This window comes from Ananas comosus, linkage group 1 (genome assembly GCF_001540865.1).
Source record: "Ananas comosus cultivar F153 linkage group 1, ASM154086v1, whole genome shotgun sequence".
Taxonomy (NCBI): domain Eukaryota; kingdom Viridiplantae; phylum Streptophyta; class Magnoliopsida; order Poales; family Bromeliaceae; genus Ananas; species Ananas comosus.
In genome coordinates, this window is record NC_033621.1 from 2,973,068 (window position 1) to 3,000,766 (window position 27,699).

General features: G+C 36.7%; 3 protein-coding genes across 5 annotated transcripts; 2 read left to right on the forward strand and 1 right to left on the reverse strand.

The window, feature by feature from the left end:
- On the forward strand, positions 513-10,066 carry LOC109721407 (NADH dehydrogenase [ubiquinone] iron-sulfur protein 4, mitochondrial-like). The gene is made up of 5 exons (XM_020249032.1): positions 513-747; positions 2,206-2,294; positions 2,689-2,818; positions 4,089-4,118; positions 9,797-10,066. The coding sequence occupies exons 1-5, from the start codon at positions 595-597 to the stop codon at positions 9,854-9,856; spliced, it is 462 nt and encodes a 153-aa protein (XP_020104621.1). The 5' UTR covers positions 513-594; the 3' UTR covers positions 9,857-10,066.
- LOC109721399 lies at positions 10,198-11,113 on the reverse strand. The gene has a single exon (XM_020249020.1). The coding sequence runs from the start codon at positions 11,088-11,090 to the stop codon at positions 10,209-10,211; it is 882 nt and encodes a 293-aa protein (XP_020104609.1). The 5' UTR covers positions 11,091-11,113; the 3' UTR covers positions 10,198-10,208.
- LOC109716655 (probable amino-acid acetyltransferase NAGS1, chloroplastic) lies at positions 17,704-26,240 on the forward strand. Of its 3 annotated transcripts, none has more exons than XM_020242214.1 (10): positions 17,704-18,177; positions 18,752-18,839; positions 20,061-20,269; positions 21,603-21,754; positions 22,501-22,927; positions 23,450-23,547; positions 23,858-23,969; positions 24,136-24,295; positions 24,848-24,920; positions 25,707-26,240. In XM_020242214.1, exons 1-10 carry the CDS (start codon positions 17,860-17,862, stop codon positions 25,858-25,860), a joined length of 1,791 nt encoding a protein of 596 aa, XP_020097803.1. In that variant the 5' UTR covers positions 17,704-17,859; the 3' UTR covers positions 25,861-26,240. The 3 variants fall into 3 exon arrangements, with proteins under 3 accessions (XP_020097803.1, XP_020097794.1, XP_020097786.1); XM_020242205.1 differs by lacking the exon at positions 25,707-26,240 and adding an exon at positions 25,471-25,690 and having other exon boundaries at positions 17,707-18,177; XM_020242197.1 differs by having other exon boundaries at positions 17,708-18,177; positions 21,672-21,754.

Genomic DNA, 27,699 nt, shown 5'->3' on the forward strand with positions numbered 1-27,699 from the left:
AACGAAACAACCGCGACATAAGAGACGAAGTCCTGCTCGATGAAGAGAGACAAAAAGTTCAAAACTCACAAAACACAAGACAGAAAGCTTCAGAGGGAATGTATAGAACTTCAGAAAGGCGACGTAAAATATATCAGCCCTTAATTTCTATTTAATCTCAACCAGATTCTCAAATTGTAGAATGTGTACAGATAGTTTTTTTCAAACTGAAATTTATGTAAAGAATAAATATTGTTATAGTTTAGCTTAATATTAATATAAAAATGCAAAAGACCCCTCACACTATTTCCAAATAAACACCCTATTCTTATCTTTTTTTTCTATTTTTATTTATTCTTTTCTATGCTGTACTTTTGAATTATTTTGTATTTTATTTTAGTCTATTGTGAAAAAGTTCATTATTATGGGTTCGGAGTCTCGAAAAACAAAAATTATAAGTTTGAGTACCAGAATAAAATTTTAGTTAAAGTTCAGGGACTAAGTGCAATTTAACCTTTTTACCTTCGTCCCCAGGCCCAGCTCCTCTTTCGAATAACACGGCACCCGAGCGTGATCACCTCCTCTTTCCTCTCCGGAGCCGAGGAAGAAGACGACATGGCCGCGCCCCTGCGACATCGCACTCTCCCCCTCGCCCGCGCCCTCCTCTCCCCGTCGCGATTGCTCTCCTCCGACACCGCCCTCGTCGAGATCAAGCCCGTCGAGATCGGGATCGTCTCCGGGATCCCCGAAGAGCACCTCCGTCGAAAGGTTTCACCCTCTCCAACCCCGATTTCATTGCTTTCGCTCCGTTCCCCTTTTCGATTTGCTTAGTTTTGGTCGCGGAATTCGAAATTTGTAGTGTAGCACTTTGTTTGATTTGAGATTCGATCTATAAGGCTTAGGGTTTAGTGCTGTTTTTTCGGTTTTTTTTATCATTCGTTGCTTTTGTTGAGATATGATTAGGAGGGAATGACTAATGAGTTATATCATTGCTGATCTAGTGGATAGGTTCAATTTCACTTATGATAGTAGCAGAATTTGGATTACAATTATGAAACATTGCTGTGCGATTCGACGCGTTTTTAGTGTAAAATTTTTTGGTGGGGGAGAAAACATTAGTTGTGCAATAGAGTTGAAGAGTGGCTGGAAAGGAATGAACACAAAATAGTATTTCATGATGTGTCGATGTGTGATTATGTGCTGATATTTCCCTTTGATCTTGTTGTGTTGGTCGCTTACTGTTTATGTCATTGGCAAGATGACAGTTTCAAATTATATTATGTTGCAAAACGGATGGTGCACTTCTGCATCATATTTGCCGTGTATTTTAATGGAGAGAATGTGAACATTAACCCAAGTAAAATGTCTCCAGTTTAAGGGAAATGCTGAGTCAGGGAAGTATCGAGCTGAAAATACTAGAATGACCAACTGGGCTTCTTTTTGAAAGGTTTCATTTATCTGGTAGTAGACAGTTTCTGTTAGAGAAGATTGAAATTTGTGTATAAGAATCAGCAAAGTCGATTTTTTTTTTTTTTTTTTTGTGTAAGGTACCTTTTTGGCTTGTTTTATAGGCGGCATGGCCGAGTGTATTAAATCATGTCAATCTGCTCGTGAAAGAATATGCAAACACAGCCGCATATTGTGAATCTGAGTTGTTTCAGGAGGATAGAGAACGGCAACATATTTGTGATTTCAAAATGCATACTTGAGGAGTATAACTTGCGAAAGATTACAGACTTTTGTGAGGATGATTAGAATGATCTTATCTTTTGATGTATCTCATTTTGAATACAAAAGATGGAAGGTGCATATGGCTATAGCTTCGTAATGTTAGTTCTTTTTCTTCAACGGTATTATAATGTTGCTTTCTCAGTCATTGAATCTGCATTAATATTTGTGATTGATGTTGACCCTGCACAAGCTGCCAAACAGTTGTGCCAATAACATTCTATTTCATCTGTTTTTTCTTCCATAGCGATCACTTATGTGGAGAAAAAGATGTTGTTTTATACTTTTATATATTTAATTTTGTATGTCACATGAAAAAATAAATTCCGCAGGTCATTGGTACCTTGTAAGCTAAGAAAAATGTAACATGGCTTCTTTTGCATGATATCACTAGTTATTGAATGGATCAATAGCTGCATAACTTTCATCTATTGTGATATTTTTTATATGTTGTCTGGCTTCAATGGTCAATTGTGTACTCATAGACATTGTATACAGGTCATGATATATTCACCAGCTCGCACCGCAACTCAGCAAGGTTCTGGGAAAGTTGGAAAGTGGAAAATCAATTTTCTGTCAACCCAAAAGTATGGCTGCTATTCTGCTTCACTCTAATTACGCTAGTTTGGGTTTTCTGGGTTCCAGTAAACTTTAGTTTGGCTACAAACTTCTCTGCTCCAAGCATGTTTTGGCATATAGAGGTCCCTATACAAAAGTTGCACCATAACTACCCATCCTAGGTTATTGGTATGGCAAACTAACGAACTGCCAAATGGTGCTTCGCTCATGCACCATGTTCGCACCAATATTTTACGTTGCAAAGTTCGCCTAAATGGGAAATACATCCATTGTGTTTGAATGGTCCTCTTTTCTATCATTTGTACTGGTCTATTTCCTTTAGTATGTGGTTGGTAAATTGGCATTGCAGTGGCTTTAATTTGTACAATTGTCTGTTGCTGTTAACATCTTGATGGAATGTAGGTGGGAGAATCCATTGATGGGTTGGACCTCAACTGGGGACCCATATGCCAATGTAGGTGAGGCAGCGCTTAGTTTTGATAGTGAAGAAGCTGCAAAAGCATTTGCTGAGAAGCATGGATGGGATTATGTGGTGTGTTTTTTTTTCTGCTTCTCTTTCTTTCCTGAGTTAGACATTGCTATTCTGAATGCTGATGAGTTAGGCATTCTTACTCTAAATGCTGATGAGTGTGGTTGAAATAAGTTAATTTGGACTATGAACTTCAGATTTGATGTAGTTTACAGCCATCTGATGTATAGTGACTAGTGAGTAGTGACAGCTGAATACCTGTTCTTGGATATTTGTATCCTAGTAAGTGCCTTCCTACTGCAAGATAAAGTGAATTCTTACAACACTTGACTTTGAGGCAAAATTCTTCCAATAGATGATAATAGAAGAAAAGAATCTTATTGCTCAAACATGACAGATTAGATGTTCACAGAGTTCTATATAGACATATTATAATCCTAGTTTTGTAAACTAGGAGCCATGGAAAAGAATCATTTTTTGATTTAGAATAGGAAATTTCAGGTTTGATTGGGCAGTTGACCACCTAAGCTGGATATTCAATTACTTGAGGCTGTTGCCTTGTTGTCTCAACTTGCATTGTAAGGTGTGAACTGGTTGACTGTATAGTGTACATGATTTTTTTTTTTTTTTAGCTATGATCTTGTTTGCCTTGAGAAGTCCACCCCGACAATTTCTCCTACTGTCGGACTATGAACTGAACGACAATTAGAACTTGGGTGAACTTGGAAGTGTGTATGTTGCAATAACCTACTTTCAATTATCAGTGTGGAACCTTTTGAATTTTGGCAGACTTTTGATTATTACAAAGCAATATATTTTTAAACCATAGAATGGTCTAAGTCACAGCTGAAGCATTCTAGAGTAATGAAATCAATCAGAGTGGGTTATTTATGCGAAAACCCTAAATAATATGTTGAAGATGTTTTTGGCTCATAAAGACTGCAGTGAGGGATTTTGAAGTAATTTGCTGCATATGCACGTAAGGGTGCTCGTTCGTTTGTATATCTTATTCCCAGTTATTATTGTGCTATATCTACATTTGATATTATGAACTTCTTTTGATAAATTATGTCAATTTAAGGATGAGTTTGCCAGGAAATGTAGGATGGCTACTGTCTCTGTATATAACTACTAGTAAAATTTTGTCTCATGAAGCTCCATTCGCTAGTTCTGCCTGATTGCTTTCATTTTCTTGTGTTCATCTCTTAACATCTTTGTATTACTATTATTGAAGTTAAAGCCATGCGAACGAGTCATGATTCTACTTTGTTCCTCAAAACATACATCGGTAAATCCTACGTTCTTATTTGTATTTTGATTTCATTATCTGCAGGTGAGGAAGCGTCATACCCCTCTTTTAAAGGTTGGTGCTTCTTTCCTGAAAACCTTTTTCTCTTTCTATATATTTATTCATGAAAGTGAAGTATTTTTATCAATTGCATGAAGCCTATTAGGTACTTATTTTTAAGTGATAATTGCCTATATACCCCTCAAAACTTCAGAAATATCTCATTTATCCCTACTTTTTTTTTCTTTCTAATATACCTCTCTTATGTTCCTCCGTTATTTCAAAATACCCCTATGGTTACCACCCGTTAAGTTAACTTTGGTTAAACGTGAGTTAAATATCTACTAGAGTAAAAAAAAAATCAAAATGCCTCTTTTGCCCTTAACTTAAGGGCAAATAAGAAATGTTAGTGATGGTAGAAGGGTATATTTGAAAAGACTAAAAATCAAAATACTTTTTGTACCCCCTAACTTAAGGGCAAATAAGAAAAGTCGGTGATAGTGGAAGAGTATATTTAAAATGGCAAAATAGTAATTTCATAGAGATAACAGTTATTGTTAACAGTTTATTAACGGAATTTAACTCTAGATGTATATTTAAAATAGTTGGAACGTAAAAGGGGTATTTTCAATATTAGTCTTCTAGGAAGGGTAAATCAGAAAGCCGGAAACTTTTCAAGGGTATATAAGCAATTACCCTCTTTTTAAATACTTTTCGTTCCCATAATTGTTGTTCACAATAGAGATTAGAGATGTTAGTGGAAGTAATGCGATTCATATCTGTTCCATGAGATATTCATTCAGCTCTAATTTGGAGTTTTTTACAGAGCTTATCGTCAATAATAAAAAAAATCATCAATATTATTAAGTTTCACTTGATATAAAATTCTCTAGCTCAGGAATTAGTATTCTGATGAAAAATCTTGAATCAAATGAGCTTTTGCATTCATCAATTGATCCTTGGCCAAATCTTGATGCGAAAGAAATCTGTATTCTTTGCTGGTGATTGGATGTCTGATCTTTGATTTGTAGTTGTTATCTATACAAGTGTTTCATTAGATATGGTATGCCTAGTAATATAAATCAGAAATGGAACCTAATGACTAAAAGAAGAGACAGGAAAAGTAAAAACTCGTTGTCTGTAAGCACTGGAAATAACCTGTTTACAACTTTTTGATTATGATGGATTGTCATATCAGCTCGTGAGATTCTAGATATAAGTAGCCTAAACGGAAGATTTTACTGGAGATTAAGGTGTGCACCTTGCAGAAACCTAGTAATTTATCATGTTTTATGATTCCTGGGCAAATTGTACGTGGAGATCAGGGCTTTATTGATATATGAAAGCAATTAAAAGTCAGTGATGAAATATTCTATATACCCTTAGGTTAGTTTCAGAAGATTATTAGTTCATTGCCATTTAAGACGACATAAGTAACTTGTTGGGAACTCGGTAGGATGTGGATAACAAATAATGTTTCACCAGATTGAAGTGTCATAGTCTTTGTCGAGCGACAAACCTTCTTCAAGCAAGGGCATGAAATGCACTTTTTACAGAAAATACTTAATTCTGGTTGAAATTGAGATCACGACTCATGAAGCGCGTACAGTTAGGATCATTTGTAGACCCAATGTTTAAGTGGAAACCGATTATTTTAGGAGAAATTTTTGTTTTATTTATTCTTCAAATCTAGATAAGTCCCCACTGCAAGCTAATTCTTAATGGAAATCGCTTATACTGTGAGAGTCCGACCTGAGTCTTTCCGGCCCTGTTGCCCAAATAGTGTTATGCATCTAATTGAGTGGATCTATGCTTAACCATAATGCATCTAATTGAGTGGGGTCTTCGGGCTACCAATGACGCATGTACCATGATATGTATAAAGGTACTAATGTTTTTTTGACACATTCTACCATTTCATGCGGCAAGGCTTTGTATTGGATATCGCTCATGGATCTTTGCGGTGACTGCTTTTGTAGTCAACAAAGCCATGCTAAGGTGACTCACAAGTTTTTACTAGGTTGCATGGATGTCTCATTTTTCAGTTATTGATTATCAACATCAGGCCAATGCAGAATTAATGTCACCTAGTTCTAGATCTTCTGACAAAGTCTTCTTTGTAATGCACACACACCACGAGGGAACGCTAATAGACTAATTGTAGTTTACCATGTTATGTGAAATTTATTAATTTTGCAATTTTCTTTACTTGAAATTACTAAAGTTTTCTTCAATCTCACCTTACCAATCTAACACGGTGTTATGTGATTAACCTGATACCTATCTTATGTGGTGTTGGCATTATGTAGAACAGCTTTTTCGGATCTTCTCTGTGCAATTCAAGGTTTATTAGGTCATGGAAAGGATATTAGTCACCTGATTCAAGGGGTAGTCCTCTCTATCATAGATGCACTAGCTAGGTGCAACTATCAGCCAATAAAATCTCTCCTCATTAGGTCCCAAAAGGTAAATCAAATTTGCTTTTCTGATTTCACAAAGAATGGAAGCCAAATAGCAAATCCATCTTAAGCTTTGCACTTCATGGCATGACCTTCTTGGCTAGTGATTGCATGAGTGGTGCAACTATGATAGAGAAGGCTTTCGCCTGATTTGGTTCCTGTTCTTGGATGCATGAATAGCTCGTGCTGTATTTCTCTTTTATAAACCAAGAGGCACATGATAATTGGTTCATGGGGAATAAATATTAAAAGGCGTCTAGAGCTGCATAATACATACAGCCGCTGAACTATTTTTCTCAAAGTATGATAAATCATCTTGGTTTCTCGGTGTTGGAATGTATGACCTTGAAACAGAAGAGTTGGACATTAATTTTTCATTATACCTATAAATAAAACTCTTAGATTTTAATCAGAAAAGAAAATTCTGACAATGCAGAATTATCACCTAATAACTTGTACCGTCCTCCGAACAAGCCCGTAGAGTCCTAGATAGCCTGTCGCCTGTTGCTTGACTTAGATAATTTCTGGAGCCCAGCTGTGTGCCTTTCAGTGGGTATTTAATTTCTCCTTGGAGTCAGAAAGTCCACTTGGGAAGAGGTCAAGCACTACATTAATTTCATTGATTAGGTCCAATTTTGCAGGCTTTATCTTATCTTGTCAGGGAACATTGTTTTGGCAGGTAGCAAAGAGATGAAGATAAGATGATTATGTTCTTATTGGCTGGACTTGCTGGCTCACTGACTCTATGTACGTAATGCCCATTTGCACTGACTTTCAAAAGTGAATCGTTTGATGAACGTGTTTATAAAGAATTTAGCTAAAGAATTAAGCCAATACAAGGAATTTAGACTTTCATAAACAGAAGCTCCAATTGGAGATTCTAGACATTGAGCTTCTTTAGAAGGTTATTGAGGGTATTCATTTAAGGGAGTAGAGCTAGAATACTATCGATAGCAAACTGGCTCTATTGCCACCCATTTGTTTTCGATGATGGAGCCTCCAAATCGACGATCAGCACTGTTGAATATGATCTATACCACTTGAAGTGTTTAGAAATCAAATTTCATACATTTTCATTATTGTTCTCTTATCCATCTAGCGGACACAAAAATGAACGGCTGAAAATGAATATTTTTTAAAAAATGATGATAGGAGTTTTGTAATTAAGATCAAGAGTATAGATCTTGTTTTAAATAGTTTAAAAATTTTTCTAATAAAAATTCAATTGATTTGAATATCTTTACGCCGTTAAAACGAGAAAACGCCGCATATCAACCATTAAAATTACAAATTTTGAAACCCTTTGATCATTAGGTAAATGATATCGAAAAGATTTTAAATTTGATTTCTAAACACTTCAAGTGGTATAGATTATGTTCAATGGTGTTGATCGTCGATTTGGAGGCTCTATCATCGAAAACAAATGGGTGGCAACGGAGCCCGTTAGCTACCGATAGCATTCCAGCTCAACTCCATTTAAGGATCTATTAGGGCTTTTTGATTGTTTCTACTGAATAAGCATTTCTCTAAAAGCGTCAGAAGCTTCAGGCAAAATCAAATAGATCCTTAATAGTTAGAAAGTTTGTTTGTCGCTAACACTGAATTTAGGTTTTCTTGTCCTGAATGTCCTGCACTCAGTAGATACGTTCTTTTGTATTGATTCTCCCACATCTTATGACTTTTCGATTTCTCGTTGGCTATTCAGTTTCCGAGCTAATTCGATGGTTGCAACTTTGACATCCCTGTTTTGATTGATACCGTGAACTCTGATTGTAACAAGAATATGTCTGAATATAGAGCCGTTTGATGTTCCTTTGGTCCAGGTGAGGAATATCAGAGAATAGTACTATCTTAATGTTTGGTTTTCCGAACTCCTGGCGAGTTAATAGTTCTATACGACAAGAGATTCTGAATATAGAGCTTTCAGGTTTTCTTAATTACGTTTATGCATATGAATATAATGATTGATTGACAATATAAGTTTATAATGGAGTCTTAAAACAATCAAACGAAATAATAAGACAGTATATTACTATCAAATTAGAATGCGATTATAGCTAAAACAAGGACATTGTTTGCGATCTTTGTATTATACAAATCATGGATTTAAGTGCTCCGGCACGGGTTCTATCGATAACTTGCTGATACGGTATGGCACGGTGCGTATCGGGCTATGTCGATGACAAAGAATACATGTATACACCTACACATAATAATATAAAATATTTATTTTCTTTAGCAATAAAATGTTCTAATTGTTTAATTATGTATCTTTATGAAATCATTTGAACTTTATTGAGAAAATTACTTACTAACTTAAAAAATAGAGAATTTTAAACTAAGCCATCGGTATGGGAACTGTATCGTGCCAATAAGACACATGGATACGGTCCGTACCGATGGGCACTTAAATTCTCGGTACAGACTATATATTACGTAATTTCGTTGTTTAAGAATTTTAGGAGGTTTAACCCTTTATATCAGTTGCACTACCGTCCACGATATCCCCTGTTTCTGACCAAGATATTAAACTCCCTTTATATTTTGGTCTTAGTTGCTTCTTTATTTTTTTTGTATGTACTTGCAAACCCATGGATGTTGAAGTCTTAGTCAACCTATGTGCTGTCTTTAAGGACATCGACGCCACTTAGCCGCGATGTTTTACTTTTTTTCCTCTGAAACTAAAGGTCGAATAACAGTGAAGTTTGTTTGGCTTCCTGTCCGGTTGTGAGATACTTGTAGCATGTCTGTAGCGTCTCAATAATTTCACATAGATGAAAAAAATATTATAACTAAAAATATAAGGACCAAAGGCTAATATTAATTACTGATAAGTATTTTTGGTTGGTAATTTAGATCCAACGAGTTATTAGTGTTAGTGTAGTGTTAGTGAATGGATTTTTTTTGGGTGGGAAGAAGGCCATATGCTTTTTACCTTTCCCTTGCATGTCTTTTTATTTCAGAAGAGTCGCTATCCCGACACAACTTATGCACTAGTGCTGTCACATGGTCTATCACCTGAACATTTGTTAGGTTACTGCAGTTTTGCAATAACCATATTTCTTTTATTTTTCTAATATCAGTAGCCTGAGAGATTTTTTTGATCGGGAACCTGGATGCCTGATCAAATATACAACATTTAAATGTTGACTAATATCAACACATTTACTCTTTCCTGTTGATATCAAACTCTTGCTTTTAATAGCTTTTCTTTTTCTTTTCCTTCTTTTTTACTCTGTTGGTGACGGTTCTTGATCGTTTTAGTTTTTTTCTTGCCTCTAACATCTGTTGCAGCCCAAGGCCTACGCAGATAATTTCAAGTGGAAGGGACCCCCCAAGACCGACGAAGACTAAGCAACATCGCTATTGGATCATGATTGTGAGGAGAATGTCTCAATTCGTACTGGTCGTTTTCATCCATAGTAGCATTATCTAATCAATTTCCCTTTCTCTCGAACCAAACTCATGCTATCAAAACTCATTATCTTTCTCCGCATAATGTAATAATAATATGTAAGATTAATAATATAATTATACTAATTATATACACCCATTACATACTCATTTTCTTTCTCTATACTTCTAATATAACACTATGTCCTTAGCCACTGCACCCTCTCTTCTCATTTTATCTCATCTATACAAAGGCAGAGAGAGCACACTATATATATATATATATATATATATATATAAAATATATATGTACTTAAGCTTTGCAATAGGTAACAGAGGCTTCGTTGGTGTGAAACCTCCAAGTAAAGAGGTAGTCCCTGGATTCGCAGTAGAGCCTGCTCACTGTGCATGGCGCATTGATGTAGTTCTTCCTCCCGTTGCATGCCCACTCTATCTTCACCTGGCACGAGAACCCACTCGCTGAATTTGGCATCGCGGACTCGGCCACATCGAGCCTCACTGCCCCGGCGATCCGTTGCGGCCTCTCCGGCTTCATCGCGAGCCTGACCTTCATGCCGTGGCCGTCCAATCCTATCGAGTCGAGCCACGGGCACTCCGGCTGGCCCACCATCTCTTTGTAGGCGGAATTTGTGAGCCGAACCCGGTTGCGGGAGTCGGAGACCACCGCGGGGAGGGTTTCCGACTCCACCTCTTCCTCGACAACCTCCGGTTTTGCAGGAATGGGGGCCGGGGGGACTGCGGTGGCATCTGGGGTGATGGGCCCGACAGTGATGCTCGAGGCCACTGGCCGCACGAGCATCGGCGTAATCACCTTCGGCTCCTGCAGCTTCTGGAGGAGGTCCTGCTCGACCGGCACGTCGTGCTTGACCTCCGGCGGGGAAGGGGGTGGTGGCGGGGAGCAGGGGAGGAGAGAGAGTGTTAAGTGATCGCCGGAGCTCTTTGCGAGCTTTTCGGGAATTGCCGCAGAGCAGGGGCCGAGAGAGAACCCTGCGGCGAAGCCGCTGCCGCCGCCGCCGCTGCTGGGGGCGTGGAGGCCCAATTGGACTCGGGCCGCCGTCTGCGTCCCGTTAGGGACGAGCGGGGGATGACGATGGGCCGCCAAGGTGGCGGTAGCGACGGCGTCGGTGGTGGTGGACGGGAGCAGAGGGTAGAACCGCTTCTGCCGCTTAGCCATCGGGAGCGGCACGAGGCCGGGGCGCCCGCCGACATGGCGCAGGGCTGGTGCTGGTGCTGGTGCTGGTGCAGCCCCAACGGGACGTCATGGAGCGGGGTCTGTGGCGGCATCGCGGGCCTGGGCGCGATGGGCCGGAACCGCGCCATGATCTCGTGGGTCTTCGCCACGTCCACGGAGTGAAGCATCCTCCTCTTCCCCGTCCTCCTTTCGCTCTCTATCCCTATACTTACTCTCTCCTATATAACACACGCGCACACACTCTCTCTCTCTCTCTCTCTCTCTCTCTCTCTCTCTCTCTCTCTCTCTCTCTCTACTGGTGCTCTCTTTTGTTGATTATACGGCTCTCTTTTGTTGATTATACGATTACAATGGTGAGGTGAGAGAAGAGAAGAGATGAGAGGAGAGAAGAGGAGAGGGTGGTGGGGTGGGGTGGGGTGTTTTAGAGAGGGGGAGGGGCCAATGGGAGGGAGGCAACAGTGGGCGAGGAGGGGGGAGGGGGAGGTGGCACGTGTGAGGGTGTGTTGGGTACGTGGAGAGGTGGTCGAATCGGGGCAGACACGTAGGCTGGGGGACTGCGCGTTTGCAATGCGGACTCTTGATAGGATACCAACGCATGCAAGCCTCCTCGTTGGCTCCTTTCCACTCACCTTTTCTTCCCCATCTTTCCTGCACCCGGTGCACCACGTCACCCGTGCACCCTCTTCCAACATGCGCCTGGTGTATCCATCCATACGTTAACTAAAAATTGTTGCATGCTCGTGTTATACTATATATCCTCATACATTACATTTATTATAGTTTCGACAACCACGGTCTTAAATTTAAATTCTATTTTTTGGTAGATGAGATACACAATATATCCAAAAATTATGATTTCTTGAAAATAGGCATTGCATCTAGTAATATCAAAAATAGTTCTTTCTAGGAATATCCACTTCATAAGAAAAGAGAAATTTATGACTTTATATGGAGCTGGTGTATGCTATACATACTTTCGCACCGGGTGCACAGCAATAATTCCCCAAAACAGATGGTCTCGGTGCGCGACCGACGTGGTGCACCGGGTGCACCGGTGGCGCGCGACATCTATCTGCGGGGGGAAAAATTCTAAAATACACCGGGTATATTGGTGATGTGGCGTCACAAACCAATCAAATAATTTTTTTTAAAAATATATGTCCCATCATGATTGTAAAAAAATATTTTTATTGTACTTTTGTTTGAAAAGAAGATATGTGATTGGTTTGTTATTGATGACGTGGTGCAAGCGTGACAGTGTAGAACTTCTCCTGCGGGGGCCCCAGAGGTGTGTAGCAGTGTAGGGCGGCGAGCGCGAATGAGGATGGCACACGTGGCGCGCGAGGGGACCATGCGGGGCTACACATGGGAGGCGTCGGGGGTTTGCCGCTGCTTCGCGTACGCTTGCGCTTTCTCCGTATTGCACGGTGGCGCTACACTCGAGGCAGGGAGACGGAGTGCCATGGTCTTTCATGTAACACTTGCTCCACGTATGTTATTAATAAATTTGTAGAATAATATCTTTTACATCTTAATTTATTGTATTTTAAAAAAATAAATTTAAATCGAATATAATATTTTATTCTAAATATTTGATTGTTTTTGTTAGAAAAAACTTTAAATACCACTCTTGTGGTTTCACACTATCTCACTTAACTTTAAATACCACTCTTGTGGTTTCACACTATCTCACTTTAGTATCCTTTGGTTTAAAGTGTGTCAATTTAGTGTCCCATAATTTCATTTTTATCTTTTTATTATCGATTTTACTAACTTTTTTTGTTTAATCAGTGACAAAATTAAAACTAAAAGGTACTAATTAAAGTAAATATTCGATAAACTTAAGTGGAGTATCGGAAATTCTTTGTATCTAATTTAACGAAATATTAATAGAGAAGCTGACGAAGCAATAAAAATGAAACCATATAACACTAACTTGATACATTTTAAACCACAAGATATTAAAGTAAGAAAGAGCGAAACCACGAGGGTGGTATCTGAAGTTTATCTTATTTTTTATTTACTAAATATATATAATTTTTTTATGTAAATTAGATTCTGTGTGGAAGTAGAAATAAGTTATTTAAGGATAACTTTAATAAATTAGTGTGCTTGTAAAAAATTTTGCTATTCATAATTTAGTAGGATAGGTGACTTATTTACCGAAAAATAATGACTTTGAATGCTGATTACAGTATTCAATTCTAGACTTTAATCACACTTTTTATCTACCCAACGTACAAGCTTCTCAAGTAAGGCCCTATTTGGATTCGGAATAAATTTATTCCGTATAAGTATTTTCTGCTGTGATTGTAAGTAAAAAATTAAGTTTTTTGCTCCTTGAATGATCTTGCTATCCATGAATTTGTTGGATAGTATATTTCAACTACAGAATTTATGTTATCTAGAAAAAATAATTTGAAAGCCAAATGTAGTATCTAATTTTAAACATTTTATCACACTTCTTATCAATCACATGTGCAAACTTTTTGAAAAAATTAAAAAAATATACTAAACAAAATATTCATGCATCCAAATAGGGCTTAAACAATGAATATATACCGAATAAAATATTCATAAATCCATCCATCCAAATAATACCTAAATGATGGAGATATACTGAATAAAATATTCATATATACATCCAAACATGTAGAAAATATACAGAATAAGATATTCATTTATCTGATATCCGAAATTCTAAGTTTGAAATTCCGCTACTTTATACATTCATATATATATATATATATATATATATATTACTTTCTATGTAATTATATTATTATATAGTATTTTATTTAAAGTACATTTATTTTATCTATATATATTATCTAAAATATACTATTATCTAGAGTTGAGCTGGAATGATATAGATAGCAAATGGTCTTCATTGTCACCCATTTATTTTCGATAATCAAGCCTCCAATTTAATTTAAAAAATATAAAAAAATTAAAAATTAGATACTAGTTTTTAAAAAATAATATATTAGTGAAAAAGTTTTAAATTTCTAAAAATATTTATAAAAATATATAAATTTTTGAGCGTTTTAACATTTAAAAATTTTAAAATATTAAATATTTTTAGTAAGACAAGAATACCTTCCGTCCAATTTGGACCAAAATACCCAACTCCCAAGGAGAGTCCAACGGTGGCGGGAGGCCTGGCTCCCAACTCCCAATGCTTTGGGTGTTGGGAGACCTTGCGAGTTGGGCCGTCCTCAACTTCCAAGGGCCGGGCAGATCTTGCCCGGCAGGCATGGCCCATGTAGGCTAGGGGGCCAGGGCCGTGCCAAGCCGACGGGCCTGTAACACCCCAATAGTCTGACATTAGATAGTTATGACTAGATGTACGATATAATAGCTAGACTTAAGTATTTTGGACCGGTGGTTTGGGCCTAACGAGTTATTATAACTAACAGGTCGGATTGTTATATTTGGTATCAGAGCCGGTTCACCAGCCGGAAATATGAGATGAATTTTAGCCGAGCCAGAGTCGGAATAACAGACTAAAATAGGGTCAGTAAATGATAAGCTAAGTCAGGATCGGAATGACAAAGACTACCGAGGTAAGTCTTACATCGCTTGGTGATTTTGGACTGTGTGTGTTTGGAACTGACAAGGATGTCAGGACCTAAACGGGAGAAGCCTGTGACACCCTAATAGTCCCACATCGGGTAGGTGTGGGGATACATAAGCTTGATTATGTTAGACATAATAACTCGGTTTAAACATTTTGGGCCGGTGATTTGTGTCTAATAAGTTATTATTGTTAACGAATCGGATCATTACAAGGCTATTACGAGGAAGCGGAGTACCAGTTGCATGATAGGCAGCAGACATTAAAAGGAGCTGTTTGGTTGCATACAATAAGAATTATGGTACTATAGTTTTAAGTGCATGGAAAAGCAAAATATAATATTTAGATTAGTGCATTTGACACTAATTATAATAATTAGAGCTACATTAAAAATAGTCAACTAATTATTGCTGTTGCAACTACACCTAAATGATTATACAATTCTAACTATCATACCTGGAAAAGAATTCAATTGTTCTGCTTTTGGAGGGAACAAAAAATGTTAATGACATTGCCATGCTAACTGAAAAAAAAAAAAAAAGGAAAAAAGAAAAAAGCTACAACATTTAAAGTTACACAAAACTTTTTAAGAAATAAGTATAATTGTCATATTTTATTTTAGGGGCAATTGCTTATATACCTCTGGAAAGTTTCCGACTTTCCGATTTACCCCTTTTAGAAGGCTAATATTGAAAATACCCTTTCTACGTTTCAACATATTTCTAATATACTCCTATAGAGTTAAAATCTGTTAATTAATTCTGTTATCTCTGTAAAATTACTATTTTGCCCTTTCAAATATACTCTTTCACCATCACTAACTTTCTTATTTGCCTTTAAAGTCAGAGGCACAAAAAGTATTTTGACTTTTGGTCTTTTCCAATATACCCTTCTACCGTCACCAACATTTCTTATTTGCTCTTAAGTTAAGGGCAAAATTGGTATTTTAATTTTTTTTAAACTGTGGTAGATATTTAACTTATATTTAACCCAAGTTAACTTAACAAGAGATAACTGCGGGGGTATTTTGCAATAACGGTGGAACATATGAGGGATATTTTAGAAAGAAAAAAAAGAGTATGGATAAATCGAATATTTTCAAACATATGTGGGGTATATAGGCAATTATCCCTTTATTTTATAGAGTAAACTTCAAATACCACCCTGTGATTTCGTACTTTCTCACTTTGGTACCGTGTGGTTTAAAGTGTATCAATTTACTATCTTGTGATATTTTTTCATCAGTTCCTCTATTAACATTTCGTTAAATTATATACAAAAAAACTTCAAATACTCCACCTAGATTTATCAAATATTCACTTTAGTATCTTTTAGTTTCAACTTTATCACTTTGTCACTAATTTAACGAAAAAAATTAGTGAAGAGAATAACAAAAAGAGAAAAATGAAATCACAAGGTACGAGAGTGATACATCATAAACCATGGGGTACTAAAGTGAAAAAGTGTAAAATCACAGGAATGATATTTGAAATTTTTACTATTTTATAATTGATTCTAAATAAGTTTGAATTTTAGAAATGGCTCTATTTTGTTTATGTGAATGTCATGCCAGATAATCGAGCGTAATTTTATGTTACCATAATAAACAGCTTATTATAATTTATTTTATTTAAACACGATAAATTATTCATCGTATTTTGATACCATTAGATGAACACGACAAGCACATTCATGTAAATACTTAGCCATGATCCTTTGCTGTCACGCATGATACCCATATGAACAGCATAGAATTGTTCCTGCATTTAAAATTTTTATGATATTATTATATAATAAAAATTTTCAAAAGGCTAAATAAAAAAAACAAAAAAACAAAAACCGTACAACTAAATCAAAACTGTGAACGTGGAATCCAAAATAATTGGGCTTTAGTAAGTACAATAATTGCTGAATTTTTTAATAATAAAATAGGAATATTCTGTTCCGTCAAAAAGGATCCCAAAGTAATTTGTCTCGCTTTTCCCCGCCACAAAAAAATAACCCAAAAGAAAAAGAAAATGTATTAAAGAACCCCCTCAACTATAGCCATTTTTGCAATGAATCCCTTAACTTTATATTTTTATTCACACTTTCTTAATTTTTATTTATTTTTTACAATTAATGTAATATTAATATATTAAAATTTCGATGAAACCATTAAATTCCATACTTCAAATATTCTTTAGCAAATAAATCTAGAAAAACTAACACTTAATAACTAACTAAAAAAATCTTAAACAATGAACAACTTTTCTTTTTTGAATATGTATAGCTGTAAAAAAAAATATTTTAATCGAATAAGTGTGATTCCTATAACATGTTACATTTATGAAAATAAATAACTATTTTTTGATGTATTTTCTTATCATACATAATACACTTTATCTGTAAGCCTAAATAAAATTTAAATTTACTAATTCAGTAGTTAAAATAGCATCTATAAAAAAGTATAAAAATAAAATTAAAGTTGAGATGCACATTTTACATTTTCACAAAGGCATAGCATTGCTCAAAAAGAAAGGTAAAAATGTATAGAGAGACCCTAAATTGTAGCTATTTTAAAATTGCTCCCTTAACTAAATTATTTTAATTGAGATCCTTCAACTTTTGATTTTCTAGAATCAAATAGTTTTAACAAGATAAAGTAGAAACATTACCAAATTGATTAATAATTTTATCATATTAATAGTTTAACTACTTTATAGCGAATAAATTAGATTAATTAACTACTAGTAGCTAAAAAGCTGGGAAATTCAGTAAAATTTTAGCTTTTTAACTATGAAAACTCAATTTAAGAAAAATTAGAAGTTAAAATGCGCGTCAATTAAAAGAAAAATTAGAAGTTAAAATGCGCGTCAATTAAAAAACAAAGAAAAATATAAGTTTAGGGGTCTAGTCCAAAACATCCTAAGGTTGGGGGGTTTGTTTCAAAGGACACTATAGTTGAGGGGCTCACCGCTCACATTTCATTTTCAAAAAAAAAAAAGATAATATAAATAAATTCCTCTGATGCCGTAGCGCTCGGCGCGCGCCAAATCGCGTCCCTCTCCCGTCGCCGCGTCGTCCCCATCTCCACTCTTCGTTGTCCTCTTCCTCCTCTTCTCCCCCATTAGGGTTTACCCTCGCCCCCTCCCCCTCCCCCACCACTCGCACTCCCCTCCCTTCCTCCCTTCCATGGCCGCTTCGTGCTCGAAGCCCTCTCTCCCCCCCCGACCCGCCGCGAAAACCTCCGATCCGGGGCGAGTCCCCCGTCTCCCGGTGGCTTCGAAGCGGTTTTTGAGGCACGATGGAGTTGCCCTAGGTCGGAAGGGTCTCTCCCTTCATTGTAGCTCCGACGGCGGCTCCGTTAATGGCGGCGGCGTGGAGAAGGAGCGGTTCGTGGAGTGGTTCAGGGAGGCGTGGCCGTACATAAGGGGGCACAGGGGGAGCACGTTCGTGGTGGTGGTATCGGGGGAGATCGCCTCGAGCCCGTACTTGGATAGCGTGCTTCAGGTATTTTCAGATTTGATTCTCTTGTGGATGTTTATTTGTTGTTAATTGGAAAGAAATCCTTCAGAAAAAATTCGATTAGATCAGAAAATCTACTATTTATGTTCAGGCACGTTGTAAGAACACTTCAAAACTGGATCTTAGTTTGCATAATTTTTTATTGGTTAGCAGAAACAAAGATCAAATTATGTTTTTTTTATGACAGTTGTGCCTTCTAAGCTTCGGTTTGATGTAGCTAACTTTGTGCTTTATGATCTCATATTGCACCAGTTATGTTTTGAATTTGTTGTGGCCAGTGCCTATGCTCTTGTTAATCTTCTACTATTCAGGTTTTTCTGAGGTTTTTTTTTTTTCCAGTGATTATGATCCAAAAAGGAGAAGATAAATATTGAATCGAAGTATTCTTCTTAAAGCAAGTGCTCTATAGGAAACTGAAAATGGAAATGGTTACATCATTAAGCATTTTTTTTTCTGTATAATTATATGTTACTGTTCTGATTTAAGAGTTATTATAACAAAATTTTTTGTTTTAGCCTCTTATGCATTCTTTTTTCACTGTGCATACTTTTGCATTCAGGACATTTCCCTCCTTCATGGTCTTGGGATTAAATTTGTTCTTGTTCCTGGAACCCATGTCAAAATTGATGAACTTTTGGCAGAGAGAGGTCAGTCAAGCTACTATAGTTTGCCTCTCCTTAGCCTCCTGTCTGCTCTTATTTATAGAAGATTGTTTACTTACTAGGGTTATACAGTTAGTCAGCTTGTAAATCAGACTTTTCTTTGTCCTTTTTCTTTTTTAATTCCTTGGTGTGTCGCTTTTAATAAAACTATCTATAGTATCTATACTGTCTTAACTTTTAACTCAGGAATTGAGGAGCATATAAATTAGCGATCAGGGTCTTAATTGTCTATAAATATCTGTAAATCCTTTCTATGTTCCTTTTTCTCTATTATTTTTATTTTGTTTGCCATTTTAAATCCTAGATAATGACTTTAAATGTGAATCTTCTCCATCCTTGCTACATTACACCTATGAAATTGTCTATTGTATATTTTCCAGTATATGAAACCATGTACCTATGGATTTGACTTCTTCTTCTTTTTTTTTTAAAAAAAAAAGCATCTGTGGACCGAGTCCAACTCTGGGGCTATTTTCAGTGCGAGGAAACAGCCATGTATTTGTCCACTGAATCCAACTCTTGATTATTTAGACCAAGCTGTGAAACTCTAGGTCCACCTCAAAAAGCGTTATTTGAGTCTTCGAGAGCTTCAATTTTGGTGTTGGATTGTCTTAAGCTGGTACAGTTGTCCTCATTTTGCCTGTGATGAATGCTACTATTTATGCTACTTCCTAACAATTGCTTGTTAGTCTGCAAGTTAGAATTCTGGACGGCATTAGAAAGTACACTGACATGGAGTGACGCCGGTAAGCAAATTTAATAATAAAGGCTGGCTGATTTGGCTTTTGCAACTTTGGAGTGTGGGGAGGATGAAATTTAGGAACCTTCCTCTTCTCCCCTTTAGCTTGTTGGTATTGATGTTGCAATTTGTTCAGTTTTCAACCCCATTTTTCCTCCAATGAAGTGTACTTTACTAACAACGGAAATTTCACCTCTGAGATGTGCATTGCTGGTATAACATTGTAAATGCATTCACTGAAAGTAACATGCTATTTGATATTAAGCTTTGATTCAAAATTCACATGAATATGAAAATGTATCTTTTGAAGAGTTGTAGCTTTTATAGTTGAAAATGTATGCATGTTCACCTGAGTTTGGTTTTAAGGAATGTCTGTTCATTTCTATTCAGAATGCTAGTTTTACTTTTTCCTTACAACCCCTTTCTGAAATACATGTACACGATATTAGAATGAAACTCTATTTCAGGAAGGAAAGCTACATATGTTGGTCGCTATCGAATAACTGATATTGATTCGTTAGAGGCTGCAACGGAAGCTGCTGGGAGGATACGGCTTATAATGGAAGCAAAACTTTCTCCTGGGCCCCCTATATCAAATCTTCGGCTACATGGTGATAACAGCCGTTGGCACGAGCTTGGCATCAATGTTGCGAGCGGCAACTTCCTTGCTGCTAAGGTGAAATTTTCATGATCATATGAACTTCTTGCTCACTTGTTTGTACTAAATTCTTTGCCTTGAAACAAATACCAACTGATTTGTCTAGTGATTTGTAATTTTCAGAGTGCGGATAGACTTTTCTAGATAAACAGAAGACAATAGGTCAGCTGCCTTCTGTTATTATCAAAGGTTGAATTGGCCATTAGATGGGCCAGGTCTACACACAAGTTCCATTATAGATTTTAGGATGAGTATTTGGTGCAGCTGGATTGGTCATTACCTATATTAGTTGCCCTTCAAGCTGAAGGCAATTTGGTCTAGCATATTGACATTCATGATTTAGCCCACTAGCCATAAAAATTAAATTACATAACTTGTATGCACCCAATGAAGTATGCACCCAATAAAGTTTGTGACCCTATCCAAAGTCGAATAACCACTTAAAAGTAGGAAAAGTATTTCGCCTATATCAATGGTTCAAATTATGGATTGCCAGTGCAGCCCATGCCAGTCAGCATGTACCATGCTGATGGTGTGTTCGCATTTTATAAGGATATCTGCTAGATTACCTTGTGCTGCTAACAGTAGTCCATCTTTTTCCTAATCTTTCTTTATAAATATGCGTGGAAGCTTCGATAAGGCCATTGTCACATCTTTATTTTTTGGCTAAAATACATAAAACTCTCATGTCAAAACCTGATTTTTTACTTCCCCCCCCTCTGTCATTTAAAAACCTACTCTTTGCCCCCTTGTGAAATGAAAAATATTTACTTCACCCCTTACCGTTAGTAATCCGTTAGGATTCCGTTTATAAAATATTATTATATATTTTTTTATGCCAAAAATGCCCTCAGTTTTCTATCCTATGAACATGGTGAGGGGCAAAATGGTCATTTTGTCATCACAGTTCACACCGTACCCTCCTGTGAACATTTTTTACTTTACAAGCGGACAAAGTGTAGGTTTTTAAATGACAGGGAGGGAAAGTGAAAAATAGGGTTTTGACAGGGGGGTTTTCTGTAATTTAGCCTTTTTTTTTGACAAAGAATTACTGCTATATGGTTTTATGACAAAAACCTAAATGAGCTGGCATTGAAGTGAAAGTAGCAGGGTGTGGAATTATTGCTCCATTGCCCATAACCAGCTCACCCACAATGCCATGGCACGATAAACCTTGGTTAAAGTATGTTGGTGTGTCTCAAAGGCTATAAAAACCAACTTCAGATAACCAGCTTCCTAAACCTGTTCGTTTCTTCATTTCTGCTCTTATCTCTTCTATATGTGAATTTAATTATATTGTTTGATTTCTCTTGTTCTGCAACTTATAAGCATTTCCTAGTTCTTCTGGTAGAGAAGAGGAGTTGTTGATGGCATTGATTATGGATTCACTGGTGAAGTAAAAAGGATAGATATTTCACAGATAAAAGAAAGGCTTGATCGAGAGTGTATTGTCATTGTGAGTAACATGGGATACTCCAGCGCAGGAGAAGTATTAAATTGCAAGTATGCTTCTTTTCCAATTCTTCTTCTATGTGTTTATCATTTAACTCTACGTCCCTCAGTGCCACTTGATAGTAGGCAGTGCTTACCTTGCCAACAGGCTTTGGCATGGCAAGACAACAGCACAGCTAGGAAATCTGTGCTGTTTTGCAACCCAAAAAGAAAAGCAAAGAAGTCTACACTTTTTTTTTCTTTTTCCTATGACAGAAACAGGAGTTCTTTCATTTTTGCAACTTCAGGATCAAACTGCACTTCCATTACTTGACCAAGATGACAGTTTCAACTGATTGATGCGTGATTTGAACTGCTGTTGTCTACTTTTGAAAATGTGAAATTGACCATTCAAAACTGTGCACCTTTGTCTAATAGTGTAGGTGGCAAATTGGTCCTTGAAGTTGAAAAGATGAAATAAATTGTCCTGATTCTGGAAGACTTTTATTTTTCACTCCAAAGAAGCCCACAGATTCTTCCTCTTCTGTTGTTTTATATGCTGATCCTATGTTTTGGAGGTGCAAGCTGTCTAGTATCAGGCGGTACAGATAGCACACAAAATACTTGATATGGACTGCGGAGGCACTAGCTAGTTGGTTTTTTCTAGAGTTGCTATAGGCTGCATACTATTTTTATTATTGTTGAGAATTGGACTTTGCATTTGTGTACAAGCCTCTTTAAACATAGTTCTGTGTGCTTTCTCATTTTTCTGCTAAGCCAATTCTACAATAATTGATCCTTTTCTTTGAACTTTTCAGCACTTATGAAGTTGCCACAGCCTGTGCTTTAGCAATTGAAGCAGATAAACTAATCTGCATTACGGATGGCCAAATATTTGATGAGCAGGGACGACTCATTCGCTTTCTGTCTCTTGAAGAGGCTGATCTACTGATCAGAAAACGTGCTGAGCAAAGTGAAATTGCTGCTAATTATGTCAAGATTGTGGGTGAAGAAGCTATTAACAGTTCGGACTATCTTGGTTTTAGTGAAGAAGGAGGTCATCCTTCTAGGAACAGTATGGGATACAGTGACAGGTACATTGCTTCTTTCCAGAATGGTGTTGGGTTTGACAATGGGAATGGCCTATGGTCTGGTGAACAAGGTTTTGCTATTGGAGGTGAAGAGCGGTTAAGCAGGTTGAATGGCTATCTTTCAGAATTGGCTGCTGGTGCATACGTATGCCGTGTAAGTCTTCAATTTTTTAAGTTGCTGTCTTCTTGTAGGGAACTGACTTGTGTTCAACTTTCCTTTTCTGTTTTTCCCCATCGTACCTGATCTTCAAAGATTTTGTGAGAAATGTTTTATCTTCCAGTTATTCTTGTATTAGTTAAATAAGCTACTATTCTATACTATACCAAGTGTACTATGCTATTCTTACATATAATATACCAAGTGGAAGTTAATATACTATTCATTGCAAGAATTCAGCAGTGGGCTGGGCTTTTGTGGTTCACATCTCCACTGTTGCACCTATGACACTAAAAATGGAAGCCATTATCTGCATGTGCCATGGCTTGGAAGAATACAACATTATAACTGCTCTCTTCTTTGATGATGAGAGCTGTAAAGTCTATTATTTTTACTGGGAAAGGAGTTTCAAAAATCTGCTCAAGATGATAGAATGCTTTATTATGAAGCTCTCATGCATTGTTTTGCAGTCTCCATTGGAAGCTGGCACTTGGAACTGAGTTTTCTTCTGCATGTCAGGGTGGTGTCCAACGAGTTCACATAGTTGATGGTACTCTTGGCGGGGCCCTGCTGCTAGAGTTATTTACAAGAGATGGCGTGGGGACAATGGTAGCTAGGTATGGAAATTTCCTCTTAATACATCCCGAATCTGTTCAATATGATGAAAGTATCTCCCCATCTTAGAGCTTGGAATTGTTTTTCTTGTTACCTATTCGTCAGCAGTGATTACCTACTAGGCATTATTCGTTGAGATTTGGTGCTCCATTTGTAGTAAAATTGAAGTTGCAAAATTGGAATTAAGTGCTAATAATTTCTTAATTGAGAACTTCCTCGGCATTTTTACATTGTGACACCTCTTGAAAGTTTAATCTAGAAAAAAAAAGAGAGTAAAATCTCTTGTCAGATTTTCTCACACTGAGATGACAGGGATGTCTATGAGGGTACACGAATGGCTAGGGCAGAAGATCTTCCTGGTATAAAAAGAATCATTCAACCATTAGAAGAATCTGGTGTTTTAGTTCAGAGGACTGATCAAGAGGTACTTTTGAGATAATCTTCTTTATTAACTTTGAATAATAAGTTGAAAGCTAGACATTTTCTTACCTTCTGTATTTTTTTGTGTTTTGAATATGCCTCTTCTTGGAGACATATGAACCATGCACAATAAGCATCAAGCTAGAATGCCTAAATGATCTTTTTTTCAGCTCCTTGAAGCATTGGAATCGTTTATAGTTGTGGAGAGAGATGGATCAATCATTGCTTGTGCAGCACTATTTCCGTTCTTTGAGGAGAAATGTGGAGAGGTTGCTGCTATTGCTGTGTCTCCAGAATGTCGCGGACATGGGCAAGGGGATAAACTTCTCGGTAATATGCATAAGATAGTATTTTATCTAACTGTTCTGCAAACTGAATCTGCACTTGTCTGGTTGCTTTTACAAGGAAAACTTTGATGTTCTAATGAGCAGGTTGCTCTGATTCTAAATCTGGTGTAAAGGTGGGGATTTTCCCCTCCTTCAGAATAAAATTCACAAGATCAACATGATACCACACTTTTTCTTGTTTTCAAGGAAACACGATAGGACCCTTCAGAATCCACCTTTAGAACTGTCCTACCTGCTTAAACTATATATTGCTATCTTCCCACTGTTGATGGCTTTCTGGTGGTTTGATAGATAAATGGTTCCTCACCACTCATGTCGCTTAAGTCATTATTAAGTTCTACTGCTTGTAGTGGTGGATTGGACGCTGTACAATATTAATGGGATACTGGATCGATTGTTGTACAGCATTTTCAGTACTAGTTGAGCTGCTTTCAAAATTCAGCAAATAGAGCATTGTTTATTGTTAGTATACAGGAAGGTTTTAAGAAGTTAAATAATTAAATCTTAAAAGCTGAATTTGTGACATAATCTGCAGATTACATTGAGAAGAAGGCATCAGCTCTTGGGCTGGAGAAACTTTTTCTGCTTACAACTCGTGCCGTGGATTGGTATGTAATCTCAGTTTGTTGTTAGTGTCTAAACATAATTTTGACATCCTCTGGTTGTATTTTGCTGTCCTAGTAAACATTTTCCATCAAGTTCAAAGTGGAAATTGCTATGCACAATTTACAAGGCAATTCTATTAGAATCGATGTGTCTTTTTATGCTATTTGCATTCTATACACTAGGATTAAAAAATCATTGCGAAGCATTTAACAGAATAACAATTTTTATAAGGGTTTGAAAAGCTGTTGATATCTGTTGCATTTATATCTGTTTTCTTGAACTTGACTGGATATGTTATTGGTTATTCATAATTGTCTCCATCAAAGACCCTTTTTCCATCACTAGTAAGTCTTTCAGTTTTTCTCAAAAAAAAAAAAAGAAGAAGAAGTAAGTCTTTCAGCAAGCACAGTTGATGTTTGTTAATCTTATCATGGAAATGATCCATTAACATGTCAGCATGTTTACTTACTAATGTGAGGCTTTTTCCTGTTACATCATAATATATTCTTTTATTAATCACCTGCACAAACTAAAAGTGTAATAGGATGACAGGAAACAAAAGGTGTAGACAAGCATACTCAGATCTGCATGGGGTAACACTACCAGGGAATTACTATCCCTTGTCGTGTCTTTGTGTGTCCACAGTATTATTATTGTTGTTTATGTTCTTTGCAATTTCTTTTCGATTGCGAAGGGAGTGCCGTTTGGAAATTTACTACAATGATGGAGCTTTGTACAGAAAATCTACACCTGCTTGATCTTTTACTGTTTGTTTTATAATGTTACAGGTTTGTGAGGCGTGGCTTCTCAGAGTGCTCAATTGAGTCCATCCCAGCGGAAAGAAGGAAAAGAATTAATCTCTCACGTGGGTCGAAATATTACTTGAAGAAGCTGCAACCAGAACGAGGTGGTATCGCCGCCAACGACTTTGTCTTGAGATAACGCGAAATGCATAATTAACTCGCTAGCTTATCTGTTCCTGGTATTAAATGTTTAATCTTATGCCACCAATTTTGTTTACCTTGCGATCAAATTGTAGCAGTTTATTGCATCTTATGCAGTGAAAAATACGGTGCATTAGAATCTGAGAGAACCGTTGTTAAATAAGTTAAAGGTTGTTCTTTTGCACTGGTGATCTAAATTCCGTCAACTTTCCTCGTCCAAATATTTATAGGAACTTACATATTGCTGAAACAATGCAACACCTGCATTTCGGTACTTACTGTATTATTCGAGTTTTATGTAACGAAAATCTGTATAAGATTGTTTTGCGACCACATCGTCGTGTCGGAGAAGGAAGAGATTCAGCAATGTCTATTCAATTTGTGTTGTGTTCCATCTAGAGAGATTCTAATGATGCTTTTGGGCCCGAGTAAGAAGCATGCGGGCTAATATCCCTATCATCTGAAAGCGGAATGTATCCTCTGCTTGGAAAGTTTGGTCAATGATATACTCTGTTATCAGACGGATCGTAAATCACGAATAAAACTTCAGTCGAAAGCTCTCCAACCCGTCTTGTTTGGGAAGCTCTCCAACAAGTCTTGTTGGAGAGCTCTCAGATTCACCGCTACTTATGAGTTTTGTCTCCATCCCAAGAATTCATTTGGTATTTTTAATACTAAGATGGCGAAAAAAAAAAAAAAAAAAATCTTGTTGGAGAGCTCCGTGATTCACTGCTACTGGTGAGTTTTGCCTCCATCCCAAGAATTCATTTGGTATTTTCAATACTAAGATTGTGAAAAAAAGAAAAATTAAATCCGAAATAGAAAGATTATAATTTTTTGATAGAAACAACACTGACAATAAATCAGAACTTCTCAAGAAAATGTTATTGGATAGCTTCTCATTGAATTTTTATTTATTTATTTTTTTTCATTAGCAGGACAAATCCACGTTTATTCCAACCCTAGTCCCACGTTTATTCCAACCCAAGTTGCGACCCAAAAATTACAGTACTATTTGGGGAAGTGTTTTACATTGATTGGACAAAGTTGACAGGACAGACCCAAGCAGTTAGGAGAGTGATATGGACAGGCACCGAGAATGAGATTGTTTGAGATCATACGTTAGTTTCATCTGTGGAGAAATTATTGTGTGGATTTAGTGCATCATGAACCGATAAACTAGAGCTTAATCTTTACTAGTTGATTTTTTTTTTTGGAAAGGAATAATTGCATATGTATCTTCTTAAAACGGGATATTGCATACTTATCCCTCTAATTAAACTTTAAAATGTCTTTTATGTTTGTGCAAGTTTTAAAAACTTATTGTCATAAATAGTTTGCACTTATTGACGACCGATTGGAATTGTGAGATTAAACTCTAGTGCTTTTTATTAACAATTTGATGCCAATTGATCCGCTCAGTTATTTTTAGAATATTAATGATTATTAATTTTATGAAAGCAATGAAGCAAAAAAAGGCAAAATAGTATTTTTAAGTAAAATATAGTGCCTTTTAACTAGTCAAAGAATGTAATTGTAAATTTTTAAAGTTTGTAGACAAATTTGTAACTTTAAAACCTTTAAATATGGTAAACAAATTTCAAGCAATAATTTCTCCAGTTTAACCGACTGTCCCTAATGCAGATGACAAAAATTTTAATGATCGGTACCCTGAGGTCTAAGTTCAAAGTTTAATTGCTTCATATTTCAAACTATTTTTTTTTTTTTTAAAAAGACTTTTATTTATGGAGCTTTTGGTGGAGGGCACAACGCACCTCGTCAAAGTTGGCGAGTTTCGTCCGTACAGTAAAACTTGACATCGTTCTCGTCAAGCGCA

Excerpts from the sequence above, each read along its gene's own strand:
- LOC109721407 (XM_020249032.1), top strand. The coding sequence starts at position 595 with ATGGCCGCGCCCCTGCGACATCGCACTCTCCCCCTCGCCCGCGCCCTC. Across the intron at positions 2,295-2,688 it reads AATTTTCTGTCAACCCAAAA|GTGGGAGAATCCATTGATGG; the intron begins GTATGGCTGCTA and ends GATGGAATGTAG. Across the intron at positions 4,119-9,796 it reads GTCATACCCCTCTTTTAAAG|CCCAAGGCCTACGCAGATAA; the intron begins GTTGGTGCTTCT and ends CATCTGTTGCAG.
- LOC109721399 (XM_020249020.1), bottom strand. The coding sequence starts at position 11,090 with ATGGCTAAGCGGCAGAAGCGGTTCTACCCTCTGCTCCCGTCCACCACC.
- LOC109716655 (XM_020242214.1), top strand. The coding sequence starts at position 17,860 with ATGGCCGCTTCGTGCTCGAAGCCCTCTCTCCCCCCCCGACCCGCCGCG. Across the intron at positions 18,840-20,060 it reads TGAACTTTTGGCAGAGAGAG|GAAGGAAAGCTACATATGTT; the intron begins GTCAGTCAAGCT and ends ACTCTATTTCAG. Across the intron at positions 20,270-21,602 it reads GCAACTTCCTTGCTGCTAAG|AGAAGAGGAGTTGTTGATGG; the intron begins GTGAAATTTTCA and ends TTCTTCTGGTAG.